The 20,105-nt window shown below is 45.1% G+C and overlaps 1 protein-coding gene across 1 annotated transcript in view; it reads left to right on the forward strand.

Annotated features, from left to right (window-relative positions):
- crhr1 (corticotropin releasing hormone receptor 1) overlaps window positions 1-19,386 on the forward strand; it is a gene marked incomplete at its 3' end in the record, with an annotated part of 49,520 nt that extends 30,134 nt beyond the window's left edge. The window contains exons 6-14 of the mRNA XM_083635138.1: window positions 3,176-3,282; window positions 8,142-8,262; window positions 10,150-10,303; window positions 12,886-12,946; window positions 13,717-13,789; window positions 16,306-16,391; window positions 16,671-16,806; window positions 17,487-17,528; window positions 19,246-19,386. Of these exons, the coding sequence (XP_083491264.1) occupies window positions 3,176-3,282; window positions 8,142-8,262; window positions 10,150-10,303; window positions 12,886-12,946; window positions 13,717-13,789; window positions 16,306-16,391; window positions 16,671-16,806; window positions 17,487-17,528; window positions 19,246-19,386 (921 nt within the window). The remainder of the gene's footprint in view (window positions 1-3,175; window positions 3,283-8,141; window positions 8,263-10,149; window positions 10,304-12,885; window positions 12,947-13,716; window positions 13,790-16,305; window positions 16,392-16,670; window positions 16,807-17,486; window positions 17,529-19,245) is intronic.
- Window positions 19,387-20,105: the final 719 nt, after the last annotated feature.

The following is a 20,105-nucleotide window of genomic DNA, read 5'->3' on the forward strand; positions in this document are numbered from 1 at the left end:
TTGCCACTTAACAGACTGTGGAAGAGAGATAACAATACTTCCTCAGATCTGGATTGGCACTGCGCAAACATATCCCCTGCCACCCTGAAATTCAAACCATCAAATCATACACACTTATCTTACACCTCGAAGATTTCCACGAATCAAACTCAAGAGATAATCCATAGCGTGACTTTTATCCAGACAAATACCGTTTGCACTTTTCTCCTCATATGGTTTGAAAGTGCCCGGTCGGAGGTTAATTGATTTTGGGAAAATGACTCAAGTTCAAGTATTACATCTCGCATTATTGAGCGAGCGATCCCTCACTCACAGTATCTGCTATTAGGCTACTTAATGACACCTCTTTGGAGCTAACTACAAACGACCGGCGCCACTTGTCAGCTGGACTCACAGCTGCTAAGAGGACGGTAGCTTGTCAGCTGGACTCACAGCTGCTAAGAGGACGGTAGCTTGTCAGCTGGACTCACAGCTGCTAAGAGGACGGTAGCTTGTCAGCTGGACTCACAGCTGCTAAGAGGACGGTAGCTTGTCAGCTGGACTCACAGCTGCTAAGAGGACGGTAGCTTGTCGCATGGAAACCAGCACATCACTGTCGGTGAGCGAATGACTCTCTTCCAACTGGGCTACTCCACAGTGCACAGAATGCAGAATTTTGAGAGAGAGTGGGAGACAGAGAGACAGAAATAGAGAGAGAGAGGAGAGAGAGAGAGAGAGAGAGAGAGAGAGAGAGAGAGAGAGAGAGAGAGAGAGAGCAAGAGTGAGTCTGGTTTGATTTTGGATTCTTGTGGCCTGCACACTGGGTGAGACCTGTGGCTAGGCTAGGGTGGGTGAGTCGTATCTTATCCCCTTGACGTCCACTCGTCCCGTGCAATTGGTGATGTCAGCACCTGTGCTTTATAAGGAGAAAATAAGGTCCACACACTGAAGCTCCATTTACTAAGCCATCCAAAGGAAATGTGACGTTTGGAGCAACTGCTCTTCCTCAGACATATGGGGGCAAATGAGTGATGTGGTTCTATTCAGGGCTCTTGTGCTGCTCACTTCTATGTTAAATGTTGCTTGTTTCTTACAGTCAGAGCTTACTGGATATGACTCCTTTGTATATTTCTTAGGGTCATCCATTCTTAAATATAGAGGCGCCTCTTTAGACCTAGACATTTTTAAGGTATGATGGCCCCTGCTCTAGGGGTCTGATCTATATTTATTTTAGCTGTAGGCTCTATATATAACATGTGCAAACATGTTTGTCTACTGTTTGTCTGTAGTTATGCATCTGCGGGTTTTATGTATTCTCTCTGGAGTCATGTGACTATCACGTGACCGGGTCACAGGTGTATTTAACATGGCGTCTTTATATGATTTATTTTTCCGAGGAAGAGCAGTGGCTCGAAACGTCACATTTCGTTTGGATGACTTAATGAAAGGTAAACAGAGCTTCAGTGTGCGGACCATCTTTTTTCCTTATACTGCTTTTTGGTTCCTGCACCTGCTCGATTTTTTTTTCTTTTTTTATGTTCGCACCTGTGCTTTCATCATACAGTAGCAGGAGTAGGCCGGGCTTAACGTACACAACCCAGTGCTGTTACAGTATGTCTGACCCCATGTGGCGTCTGACCCCATGTGGCGTGGCTCTGTAATCATTTGATTTGGAAGACCTAGGCATGGGAAGGGGACTAACAGGTCAACTCCACCCCCAACTGCGTGGGCCAGTCACCCGCCACCAGCCGTAAACCAAGTTTACTGAAATCAAAACCTGGAAGCAATTATTCTCACTTGAATCAAGCAGGCCACCCTATGGGACAGATGAGATCCGTAGGCCAAACCACTAGGGAAGCCCCACGGGGGAGAAAGCCTCTTCCAGTTCAAGTCCAAGACCAGACTGGGATGCTGGAATGTGAGAACTACAGGGAAGCTAGTGGAACTAGCCAGGATGATGAGGAGGAGGACACAAATAACACCACAGCTGGCAGGAAGCAAAAGCCGGGGCCCAGAAGAGAGTGAAATGGCAAGCTCTGGCAGATGCCATATCCCCCTAAATCAGGGGTTTTCAAATTGGGAGGCAGGCCTCCCCAGGGGGGCTCCAAGCAGTTTCAGGGGAGGCTCAGTGAATGGAAGTGAAAAAATACTTTATAATAACTCTACACTATTAAGCATTAGTTAAGTATTAGTCAATATTTAATTCATGATTTATAAAGCATTGTTCATACATTACTAAGCATTTGCAAGCAATTCATAAGCACTGTTATAAATGTTTTATTCCTGATTAATAAGCTAATTGATCATTGATTTAACAATTGTATTTAATCTCATTTATAAATGCTTTGTAAGGCATAGATAGTCCTCACTTTAGATTAGCTCACAAAAAATAGTTTTCCAAGCTTTGTCTGGGGGGAGGCCCACAGTCTCAGACTTTGAAAACCCCTGCCCTATATGAAGTAAAGAGGTTTAAGTCAAGTTGTCACCCACTGCTCCTCGGTGTAAACTCAGTCCTCATTTCAAACTCATAAAGTGGGTGCAGTCCTTTGATGTCACCATGTGGGGGAAACCACATGGTTGGCATCGTTGGCCTTGGTCCACCGGACATGTAAATATGAGCTGGTGAATGGGACAGAGGATTTATTTCAGCGTGGGTGGGGCACGGATTAAATATGCCAACATGTAATCTGGGTGTAGACACCAGTGGGTTACATAAATCCACTTACAGCAAAGATGACTGTTTGGTAGCTTGGGGGAAATCCAATCACAATGGATATCTGAGTCACAGACAGTGATCTTAGGCACTGATTTAGTAAGAAATGTGTGCATGTTCCACTGGTAATACCATCCACTACAGTACTGACACAGGAAGGCTCCGTGTGTGTGTGTATATGTGTGTATACGTGCGTGTGTGTGTGTGTGTGTGTGTGTGTGTGTGTGTGTAAGAGAGAGAGAGTGAGAGAGAGAGAGAGAGCATCCACATATTCATATTTCAGATTGCACCAGTCGGTTCTGACAAATTACATTATGCCCAAAATAGAATAAAGAGGATTCTGAATCTTTTAAGCCTTTTGTTATCGTGAATACTATTGTTTCTGCAAATCAAATGTGACACAGAGAAGCGACTCACAGTCAGAGAAATGCCCTGAAACAATTCTCTCTTTTGTCCTTCTGTTTTTCTCCCCCATCCTTCCAGAAAAAAGGCAAGATGCACTACCAACTAGCTGTGATACTAAATTTCCTGGGCCACTGTATTTCGCTGGTGGCTCTCCTCATAGCCTTCTTCCTCTTCCTGTGCTTGAGGTAAGTGTCCGTTCCACTGTCACCACCAGCCCCCCCTGATAATCCTTAAGTCATCCTTGATCTGACAGAGACGTTTATATTCTCAAGAGCCCCCCGTTCAAAGCGCCCCCTCGTCCTTATTCCAAAACCGTTTGGTCATGGGATGGAACCTTCCCCCCTATCTCAAGCCTGCAGATGTAAAACGCTTTAGAAGACCACAAAACTAGGGCACGTTTTCCCCCACAAATGGGAATAATAGCCCCCCATCTCGGGCCAAGCAGCAGAAACCAATACAGACTGGTCACGGTGGCCTGGTGGGACCAGCGGTGGAGGTGGAATGGGTTTCTCTCTGACAAACTGGAATAAACCGTGCGTTAAGGAGAGAGAGGTCTTGACAACAACAGCCCTAGCTGTTATCGATCGCCGAGACGCCCCCAGGGAGCGCTAAAAGCGTGAAAGGGCACAGGGAGATGTCATAAATGGAAGCGCTAACAGGACAGCGTTTATGCACTACTTGTGTTTGTGGGCCACAGCGGTTTGGACAGAGCAAGATGGATGGGGGATAAGGACATAAATGGCATTTTGGCAAAGTCGAGCAGTTTAGCATTCATCACTCACCTCGTTAACTTTAGAATGAGATTGTGCCGCTGACTGCTGAGACAGGCAGACACTCCTCTTGAGTCTGTTGTTGTAGGGATGCACGATATATCGGCAAGAATATCGGTATCAGCCGATGTTACTCTTTTTTTTTAACATATCGGCATCGGTCCGATGTTGCAATGTTAATCTCGGTTATCGACGGTATAGAGACAGTCGGCATGTGTGGGAACGCCCACAAAATGTTGGCACGAGTGGGGTAAAACCGCCCATATATCTCAATGGGCTGACTCACCAAAGGACGGTGCTGCTGTGGCTCTAAACTACAGGTTTGGGGGTTCTAGAGCAGAACACAAGACGTCTGCTCAGATGTGCGTTTACTGCGGTGGTTCAATCCCCGATCGTGTCTGCCTGGGCTGGGCTATCAGCTAAATTCTAACTTTGCTGAATGGATAGAACGGGGGGATTTACCCCACCCTGACCACGCCCCCCAGCCAGGCTGAGCCAGCTAACCCAGCGTCTATGACGAGACATCGCCTCAACCTATTGGCCCAAATGTTCAATATATATATATATATATATATATATATTTTTTTTTTTTTTTTTTTTTTCATATTTTTAATTTTTATAGAACACAAACAAGACAAAACAGACAGGCTCAGACACAGAGGAAAGAAAGAAAAAAAAAAAAAAAAAAATATATATATAATCAACATTACAAAGTGGTGCCGCCAGCTACCTAAGGTGCTTATGTTCTTGTAAACGATATACTTGGGATTTCACTCAAGGGGTCTATGGGAAGTCAGCCGGGCGAGTCACCCGTCACCCCTAGCCTCGTTGAGGTAGACCAAGTCACAAACTTTCTAAGTGTATTGGTTCTCAGGAACCTAAGTCTCTCCATGCGTATAACAGAGGTCATGTCCGTCAACCACAATTGGAAAGAGGGAGGAGAGGGAGATTTCCATTCCTTCAGAATTTGTTTTTTGGCAACAGTTGTCCCCAGTGTCAGAGACTGTTGCACAGCTGTAGGAAAGTTCAGAGAAGACTCCGAGCAGCCGAAGATGGCAAGTTCTGCCTCCGGCTGAAGGCCCACCCCGTAGTAGGCCATAGAGTACCAGTCAAATATTCTGGCCCAGAATCCCGTCAGTGAAGCGCAGAACCAGAAGGCAGGAGACAGTGTGACCAAATGTTCACATTGAGAGGAAACAATGCGGCAAATCTACCATTTACGACCTTGCAAGGCAGCTGGATTTCCTCATGAGATCTCGGCGTCAGGTTATGATTTATGGACTTTTCCAAATGTTTTTGGAAATAAAGAAATGCAGTACTCTTTCAAAGTCAGTGTTTACATGTGTTTTTCAGTATGGCAAAAAAAAAATAGATTATGATAGAAATGTGTTTTTAAACAGATCATATCGACATCGGTAAATATCGGTTATCGGCCACATAACAGCAATGTCTCTAGTTTGTTGTTGTTGATGGAGAAAGAGAGAGTGGGATTTCGTCGAGGAGGCGTTGAACCCAGTTCATCTTTTAACAAAGGTCCCCATCTGGAGACGCGTGTTCGGCGTTGCTCTTAATTAATAGCCTGGGCGTCAGTCTGTGGTGACCCCACTGGCAGGCTGCCAAGGGAAGTGAGGTCACGTCGCGCGGCGTAATGAATACGCCGGTTTTGAAAAACTCGCCTCTCTTCCCTCCTGGCAGTATGAGCTGTCTCTGTGATACCAGACCAACAGCAGCTCCAGTCACACGGCCAGGCTAAATTAGCTGCTGTATAGATCATAGGACAAGAGTGATATATGGTCCGCTTTATTATGGGTAGCTTTCGCATGTTGTAGCCCCAAGGGCGCTGCTGCATCTACGCTTCCTGTGGAATTCTAATTTATTATTATAAACCGTGCTGTAGTGCAACATCTCCGTGTGCTTTGTGGTTAATGAGGTTGTTTTCCCCTTTTAGAGTTCTCTAATCACCCGTGTTGAGAAGATGTATACATTAGAGTCTAATGTATTCATTGTTGTCAAGTGAAAATGAACAAAAGTATGATGCCACTGGAACATTCGTACTCGTGTGTGTGTGTGTGTGTGTGTGTGTGTGTGTGTGTGTGTGTGTGTGTGTGTGTGTGTGTGTGTGTGTGTGTGTGTGTGTACAGTTAGCTCAAAGCCGGTGCAAGTGATACCTATTAAGAATGGATGTATACTAAACAAAATCAATCACGTCATTCATGGTCGGCGGAGGAAGAAGAAGCGGGCTTTGCTCACTGATGATGCCGTCAGCTGGTGCCTGGTGACAATAAATGACACTGTCACCACTCACCACTACCACGGTGACCGCGGTTTGTTTGTTCTGTCCGTTCGGTCGGTCTTGCGCTTCTATTTTCACCCGCACGCCTTGAGGCTATTTTCACCCGCACGCCTTGAGGCAGTTGGGGTAGATTTTAATTGTACCTTAAGGTCAATTTATGCACCGCATAAAAAAAACATGTGACTCTAAGGACACGACAAAGCGAGAGAACAACAGTGTGAAGAAAATGTTCCTATTATAGTACGAACAATGACTTAAAGGGCCCATATTTTTGCTAATATAATGTATTATTATTTTATTGTTGGACTCCAGTAGAGTAACTTATTGCATCATTAGTAGTTTAAAAAAACTCATTGTTTATCTTGTACTGGCTCTCACTGCTCCCTTCAGTTCACCCTCTGTCTGAAACGTTCTGTTTTAGGTCCTGTCCCTTTAAAGGAGAATTTCATTTTTTTTTAACCTGGACCCCTCTCCTCACAAAATTTATGATTTGACCACTCACCCAGTGATCTCCGCGGCGTTTCTGGCCGTCCTAGCGTTGTTTTGAGATCAACAGCGTCCAAGCCAGTCGTAAAATGGAGCTCCGAGGGGGCCAAGTGGCAGCCTGTCTTTCCCATGGTCTTTCCTGCATCTAAATAGCCAGTTTTATTCCCGTTTTGGCCACATATCGTCATAATCTCATCCCTCAACAACCACCAGACTGATATTCCCTCCAGGGCTGTTTCCTGGTGTCTCCCAGGGATCAAATTACCTCATTCGTGATCTCGGTCACCAAGTCTCGTCAAGTCCCGCAATACTTTCCTGCCCCCCCCCCCCCCCCCCCCCCCGTGTTACCTCCGGCTTTGTCGGGGCGTCCATACAGGTGCGATTGGCTGTGTCTGCGGGTGGGATTATGGGTATGTGTCCTGGTCGCTGCACTAGCGCCTCCTCTGGTCGGTCAGGGCGCCGGTAGGTGTGATCCTCCCACGTGCTACGTCATGCGGGTGTAGCCCCCCGCTGTCAGGTGAAAATAACTGGCTGGCAACTGTGCATGTGTCGGAGGAAGCATGGTGCTAGTCTACGGCTCTCCACAGATCGGCGGAGGGTGGAGCAGCGAGCGGGGCAGCAGGGGGAAATTGACTACGTACAATTAGGGAGAAAATGGGGTGGGGAAATCAGAAAGAAAAGACTGATGCAGAACGCTACTTAGAGGCTACATTTCTTCAACATTCATGATTTTCACTACATTTTCTGTATATTTCTTTCAGCGATTTCTTTATGAGTGATCTGAGAATTCAGTAAGAGCTCATTATTTTGAGTTTAAATTCTGAATTCAGCTCACACGAAGACAGTGAAGCTCAAATTATGCTCGAGCGAAATCGCCGGCGCTGACTGCGCCGAGGGGGTCGCCGCAGCTGGGCGTCCTACCGGCGCAGCTCGGCGTAGGGGGCGTGCAGCTCCTCGAAAATGTGACTCCGCGGCATCAACTCCTTGTTGTGAGGAATGAGGAAATGCCATTTCCTCATTTAACAGTGCTTGTCCCTCATCCAGCAAAGCCTTCTGCAGGCTCACCGGAATGAGTTTTGAAATGGAGGGACAATAAAATGTCCCCCCACCGACATGATTGCAAGTTCTTGGTAAACGACACGATAACGTTTTGGACGTGTTTTGGAAGAGTTACGTTCGCTGTCGCCTTGGCGGCAAGGCTCCAAGTCGAGGCTGCGCCGAACCTTGTCAGCGCCTTAACACTCGCACGCAACAGAACTTGTTCAGGGAGCAAAAAGTGCTTCTCGTTTCCTCTCGCTCGCGCAGATCGCTCCAGTCAGTCTGGTCACAAGCTCGCTTTCAGGTTTACGACTGTCCCGGAGGATTTGCATCTCTCCTCTCGGTACCAAATCCTAAGCTTTTCCTCGGCACGATTGATAGGATGTTGTGTAAACGCTGGAAAGAAGCAAAAACGTGCACAACGCCTGAGCTTCTTGTGTTCCTCCCCGTCTCACAGGAGCATCCGCTGCCTGAGAAACATCATCCACTGGAACCTTGTTACTGCCTTCATCCTGAGGAACGCTACGTGGTTTGTAGTCCAAATGACCATGAGCCCCGAAGTGCACGAAAGCAATGTGGTGAGTGGCCGTCTGTGGAGTGAGTGGCCGTCTGCGGAGTGAGTGGCCGTCTGCGGAGTGAGTGGCCGTCTGTGGAGTGAGTGGCCGTCTGTGGAGTGAGTGGCCGCCTGTGGAGTGAGTGTCCGTCTGTGGAGTGAGTGGCCGCCTGTGGAGTGAGTGGCCGTCTGTGGAGTGAGTGGCCGTCTGTGGAGTGAGTGGCCGTCTGTGGAGTGAGTGGCCGTCTGTGGAGTGTTGATCTTTGACTGCACAAAAACGAAACATTCTGGTATTCTCTATAGGTGTTATGGGCTGCCACTGGAAGACACTCAGCCAATACTGAACAATTGTGCAACTTGCTCTCACAGGCATGAGAACACATTATTCATGTCATTCAAGTTTAAGTGCAAACATACCTCTGGCATTTGGAGTCAAGTCTCCATCTCATGTTTAGTGTTGTAGTCGAGTCAGAACTCGACTCAAGTCCCAGTCTTGGACTTGGGACTCAGAAGTTGAAGAAGGGAACCTGGACTTGTTCATTGATAAAGACTGTTTTTGTTTTTGTAATTGTTTTTGTAATAGGCCCTAATAATTTGGCATAAGATATTGATAGCTATATTAATACAGTGACATTATTAAATTTCGTGCAAGGCCAGGGACGTGTGTTCCACCTAAATGCGGATTCACATTCAGTAACTTGGGACTCGGGTAATGCATGGGGACTCGGGTAATGCATGGAGACTCGGGTAATGCATGGAGACTCGGGTAATGCATGGGGACTCGGGTAATGCATGGGGACTCGGGTAATGCATGGGGACTCGGGTAATGCATGGAGACTTGGGTAATGCATGGGGACTCGGGTAATGCATGGGGACTCGACTCGGACTCCTTTGGCGACTCGGACTCGAACACTGGGAACTCAAGGCTCGACTTCGACTCCAGATATAGTGACTTGACTACATCTGCTCATGTTTCACAGTTATGGGGAAATCCCAGATGTGGATCACCATCAGAATCTAATCAATTGTTCCTTGGCCCAAGGCTGATCTAGAGTGGGCAGATTTAATGTTCAAGTTCAAGTTCAAGTTCTTTATTAGTGTCCCGAGAGGGCAAATTGGTTTACAGCAGGCAGTAGTGCAGGCAAAACAAAACAACAACAGACATGTTACTGACAACATAGCAGTATTTAGATCCAATTAAATTTAATATGACCATAAGTCGGGGCATCCGGGTAGTGTAGCGGTAGATTCCCTGCCTACCAACACGAGGGTCGCAGGTTCGTGCCCCCATGTTACTTCCAGCTTGGTCAGGCGTCCAAACAGGCACGATTGGCTGTGGGTGGGAAGCCGGATTGAGGGTATATAGCGCCTCCTCTGGTCGGGCGGAAGGGAACTGGTGGGAATAGCGTGATCCTCCCACGTGCTACGTCCTGCCGGTGAAGCTCCCCGCTGTCAGGTGAAAAGAAGCGGCTGGCAACTGCGCATGAGTCGGAGGAAGCATGGTGCTAGTCTACGGCTCTCCCCAGATTGGCAGAGGGAGGAACAGCGACCGGGGCAGCAGGGGGAAATTAACCAAGTACAATTGGGGAGAGGGATCAGTATATATATATATATATATATATATATATATATATATATATATATATATATACGTATATATATATATATACTGTATATATATATATATATATATATATATATATAGTATTACCATAACTATCCTGCAGAAAAAAACTAACTAACAGGGGTGAAACCATAACCTCCTTGTCAGACGTAATAAGCAGTGCAGGCAGGTGTCATTATCTTCAATTTTTCACCTCATTTAACACAATACACATTCTCTTGCACTATTAAATAAATCAGCCATTACTCTAACGGTGACAAACGGTTAACAAAACGATTCATTCTGTAGGTTTGGTGCCGCTTGGTCACCGCCTCCTTCAATTATTTCCACTCCACCAACTTCTTCTGGATGTTTGGGGAGGGCTGCTACCTCCACACCGCCATCGTCCTCACCTACTCCACCGACAAGCTGCGCAAGTGGATGTTCATCTGCATCGGCTGGTGTATGTACACATGTCGTTTTAAAACCGCTACAGCTATATGAAAACATTGTCATTCAAATGTTGTTTGTTTGTACTGTATTTAGTATTTTTTACTTGTTAGTTATAATCTCTGAGGTTTCAGTTTTGTTCTAATGGGTGACACCTATATCAGTTTGTTCGGCCATAGTAACCACCCACAATGCAAGCAGAGACCGGAAAAGTAGTTTGTTATCCTACTTCACACAAGGGCTATCAGGAACCTACAGTAACCTACAGAGTGAGTCTATTGTTTTAGCTCCGCCCACCCTGTGAACCTACAGTAACCTACAGAGTGAGTCTATTGTGTTAGCTCCGCCCACCCTGTGAAGTTACAGTAACCTACAGAGTGAGTCTATTGTGTTAGCTCCGCCCACCCTGTGAACCTACAGTAACCTACAGAGTGAGTCTATTGTTTTAGCTCCGCCCACCCTGTGAACCTACAGTAACCTACAGAGTGAGTCTATTTTGTTAGCTCCGCCCACCCTGTGAACCTACAGTAACCTACAGAGTGAATCTATTGTGTTAGCTCCGCCCACCCTGTGAACCTACAGTAACCTACAGAGTGAGTCTGTTAGCTCCGCCCACCCTGTGAACCTACAGTAACCTACAGAGTGAGTCTATTGTGTTAGCTCCGCCAACCCTGTGAACCTACAGTAACCTACAGAGTGAGTCTGTTGTGTTAGCTCCACCCACCCTGTGAACCTACAGTAACCTGCAGAGTGAGTCTGTTGTGTTAGCTCCGCCCACCCTGTGAACCTACAGTAACCTACAGAGTGAGTCTATTGTGTTAGCTCCGCCCACCCTGTGCCACCACAGACACAAGTTCATAAATGCTGCAATACTGAAAATGCAAAGGTTTCCATCAATGGGCCATACGCTCAATCAGCATTCTGTTAAGTCACTATCAGATAGATAGTGACTTAACAGACATTTATTTACATACAAATCTTTGGGATTATAACTTTAAAAGCAGGTTTGGTCAATTCAATTTCAATTGAACTTTCTTGAAGGGGACAGGTCAGGTGCTGCAAACTAGCAGCCACTATTCACCTTATGTTCCAACACAGGGGTCAGCCAGTTACTTCTTATTGTGTTTACACTTCCTGGCTGTGACAGTACAGTACTAGTGAGCAGGTAAAACAGACGGTGTTTTGAACAGGAAGTCATAAGATGAATAAGCACTAGGATACTAGTATCGGATAACTGTTTATTTGCCTTGGACATCTGTTCACTGTCATTTGCTCATTTGTCTATGTATTCTGTATCCGTCCCTTCAAAATAAATGGTAAATAACTAAATAAATAAATAACTCAACTTAACTAAAAAAGCACTTTCTCGCTGATGGGCTGGAGCAACGACCAGGACAGCAGGGGGAAGTGGCCAAGTAACAACTGGAGAGAAAATGTATAGACTGAATTGAAAGTCTGATGGGTCCCATGACTAAATGTCCTGACGTGACCATATAGGACCGTTTGACTTTTGGACATACAAGGATTTCCTCGGGCGGCTGTATTGTATCGGTGTGGAGGTCACGAAACAGCCCTTTCTTCACACTGTCAAAGCAAACTATGTGGTGCTGAGATTGGATGTATTGTGCCAGCTGGATTACATTTACCCCCGAGGCCAGTGTGAAGCCTCTTGGGAAATGAGAGTGTGAACAGGAACAGGAAATGGCAGAATATATTTTTCGGCACGGCGGCGAACAAAATAAATGGGATCCATTGTTATTTGCTTCGCTTAGATTTAACTCTCAACGCAGAAATATTAATAAGACAGAGACAGAGATACGGCCAAGGGATAATATTGTACGGGGGGGAGAGGGGGGGGGGGACACACACAGTTTGTTCAAGCCATCTGGGACTGTGAAACTATATTTCCCTGAGGTTTAACCCTGCACGGCGGTCCATACACTACATGGCTGATGAAAAACATTGTTGCCTATAGCGACACTGCGGGGGAAAACAAAAACTCCCTTCCCCCCCAATCCTGGTCTTCTCCTATGTCGCGTGCATGGTTGGGTGTTGCACACAAAGATCATATATACGGAAGATGAACACTCCAACTTACTTCATTGACAGCAACATCCACATTTTGAACGCCAAGATTGGAGGGGGAGTTTGTGTTTTCTCCTGTTTTGGGTGTGGTTTCTGAATGATGACGCGCTCGGCAGTGTCTCTATGGTCAGAGAGATGGTTGACAAGGAGGATGGCAAGGTCTTCCTGCTCTTTGTCAGTGTAATTATAGCCTTATTATAGCCCTATATGTCAGCAAAACAGAACATCACAATGCATTATCATCAAGCAGAGTCCAGCTTCTCATTCATTCACAATGAAGTATTGCGATGGTGACAGGCGTTGGCTTGCATCTGTGGATCACGGCACACAACTGACAATTGCTTTTGGCAGTCCTTGGCAAAAAAGAGACACGGATTGGAAATTGCAGTGTAAAATCCCTGGAGTGGTATTATATAATAATATATATATATTATTATATTGGAGTGGTATTATGTGATTTCCATAGTAAAGAAAGTTAGGTCAACTGTCACTTTGTCTTTCGCCTCACAGGTATACCGTTCCCGATAATCGTGGCGTGGGCTATTGGGAAGCTCTACTATGACAATGAGAAGTAAGCCCTTCCATTTGACTCTTGATGTATTTCCGAGACATGATAGACCCTTCTCACGGGGGGCCATTTTGTGTCGAAAAGGCAGCTAGGGTAAACACAGGTCAAACACAGCCAAACACTAATGAGTAAACCCTCATTAGTGTTTCGCTTGCACCTGTGTTTATTCTGCCTTTTCGACACAAAATGCCCCCGTGAAAAGGGTCTCTTCCTGTTTCCCTCAGTCAGCACCCACACTGAAGGACAAAGGCAAAGTCAAAGTGTATTGAATTAAAGAGATGGATGTCCATTATTAACCTGCCGTAATCACATTTACATTGTACAGGATTCCTAATGACACATTGCCCCTGCAGCCATTTCCACTTTAATTGGCAATCTTCAGTTTGATTGATATTAGTAGTCTCTTTTCACACCTATTCGATGGGCGATGATCGGTTCAACATTAAGGACTATGATATCGAAAAGGGGATTAAATTTGTATTATTTTAAGTTCAGTGTCATTTCAGAAGAATGAATCGCATTCACCACTCGCCAAATAAGAGATCGCTCCACGTGTCCCTAACTCGTGTTTTGGGAAATTGCCAATTGGTGGCCATGTGTGACTGAGGTGTTTGTTCAGCTATGTCATCTTAGACCCCCCAGAGGACATTAATACCAACACATATTGGACATTGGAGGGGCATTTATTATTAAGGAGGCCGGATAACAATGCAAACACACCTGAAGGAGATGAGAGGTATGCGTGGCTGATTGCTATTTTGTGGACATTTCAGGTGCTGGTTTGGGAAGCGGACTGGAGTGTACACAGACTACATCTACCAAGGTCCAATGATTCTCGTGCTAGTGGTAAGATATTTCCCAGAGGCTGCCATATCTAGAGCTGCCCAGTGCAAGTTCTTCACCCTCAAAGAATGTCGAGCGGACATGAAATGTCGGGTGTGTCGAAACATTCTCCATCTTTGTAACGGTAAATCTGAGGTTTTAATATTTTGCCTCCCAAGTGTGACTTATAAATCTTAGCCACTTGGCAGCTTATATTAAAATGGCTGCCAAAAATATATGGAGTCTCGATTCTGCCCTGAATTATGACAATCCAATCCGTCCAAAGGGATGTTCAGTCTGGTTTCAACAGTACCCGTTGAGAAACATCTCTAAAAATAGCGTACTTCCATACTTTTCAGTCTTGGAGAACGAGAGTCGCACTTTTATTGGTATTTTGTCTGGTATTCGCTGTGGTCAATCTCTGTATTCTTGCTTCAGCGACGAAGCTCTCTCTCATCAACTAGTTCTGAATTCAGCGGCGAGGCTTTTAAGTACAGCGAAGGGGACAGATCCTATAAGCTGGACCCACTACCTCAATCTCAAACATGACAGGGCCTAATCCTGCCGCCAGCCGTCTCCATCAGCTGTGACAACACCCCCACGTTCCTCCTCCATCAGCTGTGACAACACCCCCACGTTCCTCCATCAGCTGTGACAACACCCCCACGTTCCTCCTCGCACCGCTAACAACCTCCATGTGATGCTAGACTACCAAGTCTTCAGCAAAGGCTCACGTGAACGCCGCAGCCTGATCCCGTAGATTTGCACTCTACAGCAGCCGCCGAATCCAGCCCGGGCCTGGGGACTCAGCCCAGCTCCTTCTACAAGCTGTCATCCCACGTCTGGACTACAGCAGCTCTCCTCCTGGCTGGACTCCCAGATCACTGTCTTCAGCCCCTATAACTCATTCAGCGCACGCCTGACCATTGCCTCTGCTAATACTCCCCCCCCCCCCACCCCCTGCAGCAACCTGGCCAATTCGCCGCTCGATTTCGACCCCCACTGGGTCCCCGATGGCGATTGACCTTCGCATCCCAGGCGGAACAGCAGATCCTCTATCTTCTGTCGCAACCTGAAAGATCTCATCTCTTTGAGCGGCGCTTCCTGTTCCTGTTCGCCTGTATCATGACTTGAGAGAAACAATGTTTAAAAGAGTCCATACTCCTGAGCTAAATATGATAGATAGTGAGAACCGAGTAATACTCAAATTTCTTTTTGATAATATTTTTGCATTCTCTGAATTTCTTTCTAAAGCGTGGGACAGGAGGAGAAGGTTGACGTATAACTGATAAATTAGAGTTTATTTTTTATTTATTTTTGTTTTATTTTCGTATTCTATGTGCAGGTATGTATGAATGTATATGTATGTATATGTATAGGCATATTATGTCTGCATGTATATATACTCTCTAATTTGGGCTGCACTGAAAGCTTCTGGTTGGGTAACATACCGGAATGTTATGTTTTGTTAAATATTGAATGTTGATGTGTCTGATAATCCCATGTGGGATGGGTCATGTAATTGTCCTGACACGAAAATAAAATATTCATTCATTCATTCATTCCTGTTCGCCTCTCCCCTACCATACCGCTTCCCCTTTAGAGCGCACACCCTACTCCTCCCCATACGCCTGCTGCTCACACCCTACTCCTCCCCATACGCCTGCTGCTCGCGCGGAAAAAAATTCCAACTCTTGCTTACACAAATCCCTCCTGCCTGTCTCTTATTTCTTTACCTATCATTTGATCGTGCAGGATCATTCTAGGGTCACAGGAATACTTACGGTATCTGTTGTCAAAGGTGCTGTGTTTTGAACCTTGGCTGGCTATTGGCAATACAATGATCTACTATTATTATTACGGTTATGATGAAATAAAGTTATTCAAATGGTAATAGAAGCGCCGATGTTTGGGAGTCGAGTAAGCAAGATGGATAGTGCCTGAAAGATTGTCAGGCATCTGCTCTCAGGCCAAGGTCAGGTCAAGTGGACTCGGAAAGTATTCATATAGCTATTTTCTCTGCCATGTTTCGTGGTTCACACCTCACACGTCATTACCCACCCCGCACGTCCCCCTCACACGTCAAGGGGATTACTTGACGCTTTTCATTTTGTTTTTGCCCTTCGAGTACTTGTTGCATTGTGGGAAAATGATAACACTTCAGGTAATAAAAAAAAACAGCTTATTAGCATGATTAACATTCACTGAACACAACGGGTGCACCAGCATTAGCTGGTATCACGTTGAACATCTGGTTGTATCGCTATTACCAGACTTCCTCGTCAATTTCCCTGAGGTCTGTAAAGGGAAGGGAGTGCATAGCAAGAACAATGTCCTTAAGGAGACCACTGTAGTATTTCTTTATCGGCGGTGGATGAGTTGAGTCCCCCTGATATGTGAAGCGCTTTAAGTACTTATAAATAGCCCTAGGCTATATAAAAATGCAATCAAAAAAAGATGTATATTCTTTTCACTGTAATCTTTCACTGCAATCTGTCTTCATAAAGAATGACACAATGTGGTGTCTGATTTCCCCGCAGATCAATTTTATTTTCCTCTTCAACATTGTGAGAATCCTCATGACCAAACTGCGCGCCTCCACCACATCGGAGACTATTCAGTACAGGTAAATTGAATGTGACTTCAAGAGAAACATTGAAAAGAACATGGTTTACTCTCTACTCCGTTTATTTTTGATGAAGCAGTAGTGTGTGATTTATATTTTTCTTAGCCAATGGTGTGTGTGCGTGTGTGTGTGCGCGTGCGTGAAATGAAATATTAGCAACATTACGACAGCAAGACAAAGTAAGACAAAGTAGTGCTATGGCCATTCTCCATTCCGAAGGGTTTTGGTGCCCGTAGAGATAGAGGTCTGTGTGTCCGACCACCATCTCCTTATCTACAGGAAAGCGGTGAAGGCCACGCTGGTACTTCTCCCTCTCCTGGGAATCACATACATGCTGTTCTTCGTCAACCCGGGGGAAGACGAGATCTCTCAAATCGTCTTCATATACTTCAACTCATTCTTAGAGTCCTTCCAGGTATGTTTTGGTTTATTTAGTTAGCACGCACAGTGCATTTGTAAATGTTTCGAACAGGGATGCACCGATGTGAACATTTTGGCCGATACCGATAACCCGATATTAACATTGCTGTTATGGCCGATAACCGATATTTACCGATGTCGATATGATCTGTATAAAAACACATTTCTATGATAATAACATTTTGTACATACTGAAAAACACATGTAAACACTGCGAATTTGAACAAGTTATGCATTTTCTTTATTCCCAAAACATTTGGAAAAGCCCATAAATCATAGATTTATCACAATGTTTCCTCTCAATGGGAACATTTTGGCTGATACCGATAACCGATATTAACATTGCAACATCGGACCGATACCGATATGATTGCTGATATATCATGCATCCCTAGTTTCGAACATGCAAAAGCTTACAGGAATTAACTGCTATTACCTGAGTATAATGTCATCTTTTTGTCTTTTTGTGTGGATGGATTTTCTTTTTGTTTAATGTCAAATAGACAGTAATGGCAGCGCAAACCGTGCATCCTCTCAGGAAACAATTGAATAAATGGAGAGTTGAATAAATGGAGGGTTTGTGATAAGCTGCATTGTGTGCAGTTAAAACGGGATTCAAGTCGGATGGTCTGCATTTGATGGTTTTGCTACTCTGTTTATCTCCCTCTCTCACAGGGCTTCTTTGTGTCTGTATTTTACTGCTTCCTGAATAGTGAGGTAAGCAGAATCGCATCTGCTATTGATCAAACGTGGTGTGTTCCCTATGCTCAGAGGCTTATTTAGATTTCCCAATGTAGAAAAAGAGTAGAGTCCGCACACTGCTGAACAAGATGTCTCCCAGATGGATAGATCTGGGAGACGTTTCGGTCTCACACGACCTTCTTCAGAATGCAGAAGGTCGTGTGAGACCGAAACGTCAATAAATAAATCTATCCGTCTGGGAGACATCTTGTTCAGCAGAGTGCGGACTCTACTCTTTTTCTACATTGTTTGACCCCTTGTCCTGCACCTGCAATTTTGACTGGATGTGCGCGCTCTAGTCTCTTTTGTTATTTATATTTCCCAACTTTAGTTCAATTCCTTGTTCCCTATTTCAATACTGCGGTGTAGCACTAACTATTGCAGCGGATTGGACGTGATCAACCCTTCCGCGGGCAACGTTGCAGAGTAGGAAGGCTGATCCGTGAGCGGCTGCTTCTGGGACGCGGGTCAGGGTCTTAATCGGCCTCGGCTGGGTCTACTGGGCGAGGGTGTATGATGTTGACAGACCCGAAACACCTTACGACCCCAGTTAACATCACTGATGACGCGTCCCAGCGCATGCTGTAGTATGTATATTTTAAACAGTGGTTCTCAAATTTCTTCACATGAAGGACCCCTAAACTGACAAAGATTAGACCACAGACCCCCATTTGATAGGATTTTGTCCCACGGTCCCCCATATGATAATAAAATTGATGCTTTTAGATGTTTTATTACAGAAAGTGTATAAAACCCATGACCAAAATAGGCATTGTGTTACTTATGAATGGAATTATAGCAAAAATAAATTAACCCCCCCCCCCCTTTTTTTGCCTGGGGACCCCCTGGAACCCCCTCAAGGACCCCTGGGGGTCCCCAGACCCCCATTTGAGAACCATTGAGACTTGTCATGTGACATCAATTTTCGACACTGTGACATTGTCGGTCTTTGTTTCCATGCCCAAATCGGCGATGAGACTCACGCAAAATAGCACCGAAATATTAAGATACATTCAAAATATGTCAGCTCTAGATAGTCAGTCTAGATTCATAAATAAACTAGGAGAAATATGTCAAATTAATTTGTATAAACAAGCAGTTCTGGTGTTTTGGCAATGTGTGAGCTTGGAATTATAAGCTTCCATCTTTTCTACAACCACCCCATGTCCTGTGAAATAACAGATATATAAATATATGTATATAACATGTATATAATATGTATGTAATATATGTATATAATATGTAAATAGCATTATTCATATCCATCCAGTTTCCCATTTGAAACGGAGATTACAAAACAGCCAGATACAACCTTTACAGAATCAAATCCAGGTGGACCTTGCAGAATTATTATTATAGTTGTTGTTGTTGTTATTATTGTTGTTGCTGTTGTTGTTATTATCATTATTACCATTAATATTATCATCATCATCATCATCATCATCATCATCATCATCATCATCATCATCATCATTATTATTATAAGATTAGATCTCCTGTCAATAGCTCAGAACAGCACTCTGATAAATCCTTATATTCCCAAGCTTACAAATGAGTGCATTTACTGTACATGTACGCCAGAATCCAGAATACCACGTGCATGTAAATTACTGCATTCACCAACAGGTTAGCAGAGCGATCAATCATTCATTGACCTGCCAGTTTCTTAATTGCCGCCGGTTGCTCTCGACAGGTACGGTCAGCGGCGAGGAAGCGGTTTCACCGGTGGCAGGAGCAGCACTCGATCCGGGCCAGGATGACCCAGGCCATGTCCATCCCCACGTCACCTTCGCGGGTCAGCTTTCACAGCATCAAGCAGTCCACATCGCTATGAGAAAGGGAGCCAGCCTTGTCCTAGATAACGTGCTTTGGGGAGACACTTACACCTAGAGTATGGTTGTCATAATGTTCTGCCGCATCACTGGAGTGTCATCACCACTCACTAAAGAGTGCACTAAAGCACTTTCTGAGCTGGGGGGACAAGGCTACGAGAGTGAGAGAGACTGCATCGGTCTCCCCCAGAACTCAGGGAGGACATTAAGCAGAGGAAAATGGACGGGGGCGGACACTGCAGAGTGGACTGTAAGAAATAAGAGGTTGGTGGATGAAAAGAGACAAGTGACCATGTTGAGTTTGGGTCGGTGTCACTTTGACTTTGGGTCTGAACATACAGCGCTCAATCCTTGTCAAATTTGCCTGCCATAGAAATGTTCGGTTATATTCCTGCTTGCACTTTTTTTCTTTTCTTTTTTTAGGGGGGTGGGTATTTGACCTCAAAGGGAATTTGTAACTTGTGCCGCTGGACTGCACTAAGCTGAATTCCGTCCCAGGGGGCGCTAGACTCAAATGCTGTCTCATTACAGGGGCGGTGATTAAGTTATTACAATGGACTTTTTCGTCCCTTTTTTCCTTTCTATTGTTTTCTTTCTCTCTGTCACAAACAATTGTCTGGTGGTCATAGTGTTTGTTACTTTGATGATGTGCGATGTTCTCCTCAGTACACTTGTGCTAATTTCATCAACTTTCCAGAAAGGTTCAACACATTCCACAACT

This window comes from Poromitra crassiceps (assembly GCF_964638095.1).
Source record: "Poromitra crassiceps genome assembly, chromosome: 4".
In the NCBI taxonomy this organism is placed as follows: Eukaryota; Metazoa; Chordata; class Actinopteri; order Beryciformes; family Melamphaidae; genus Poromitra; species Poromitra crassiceps.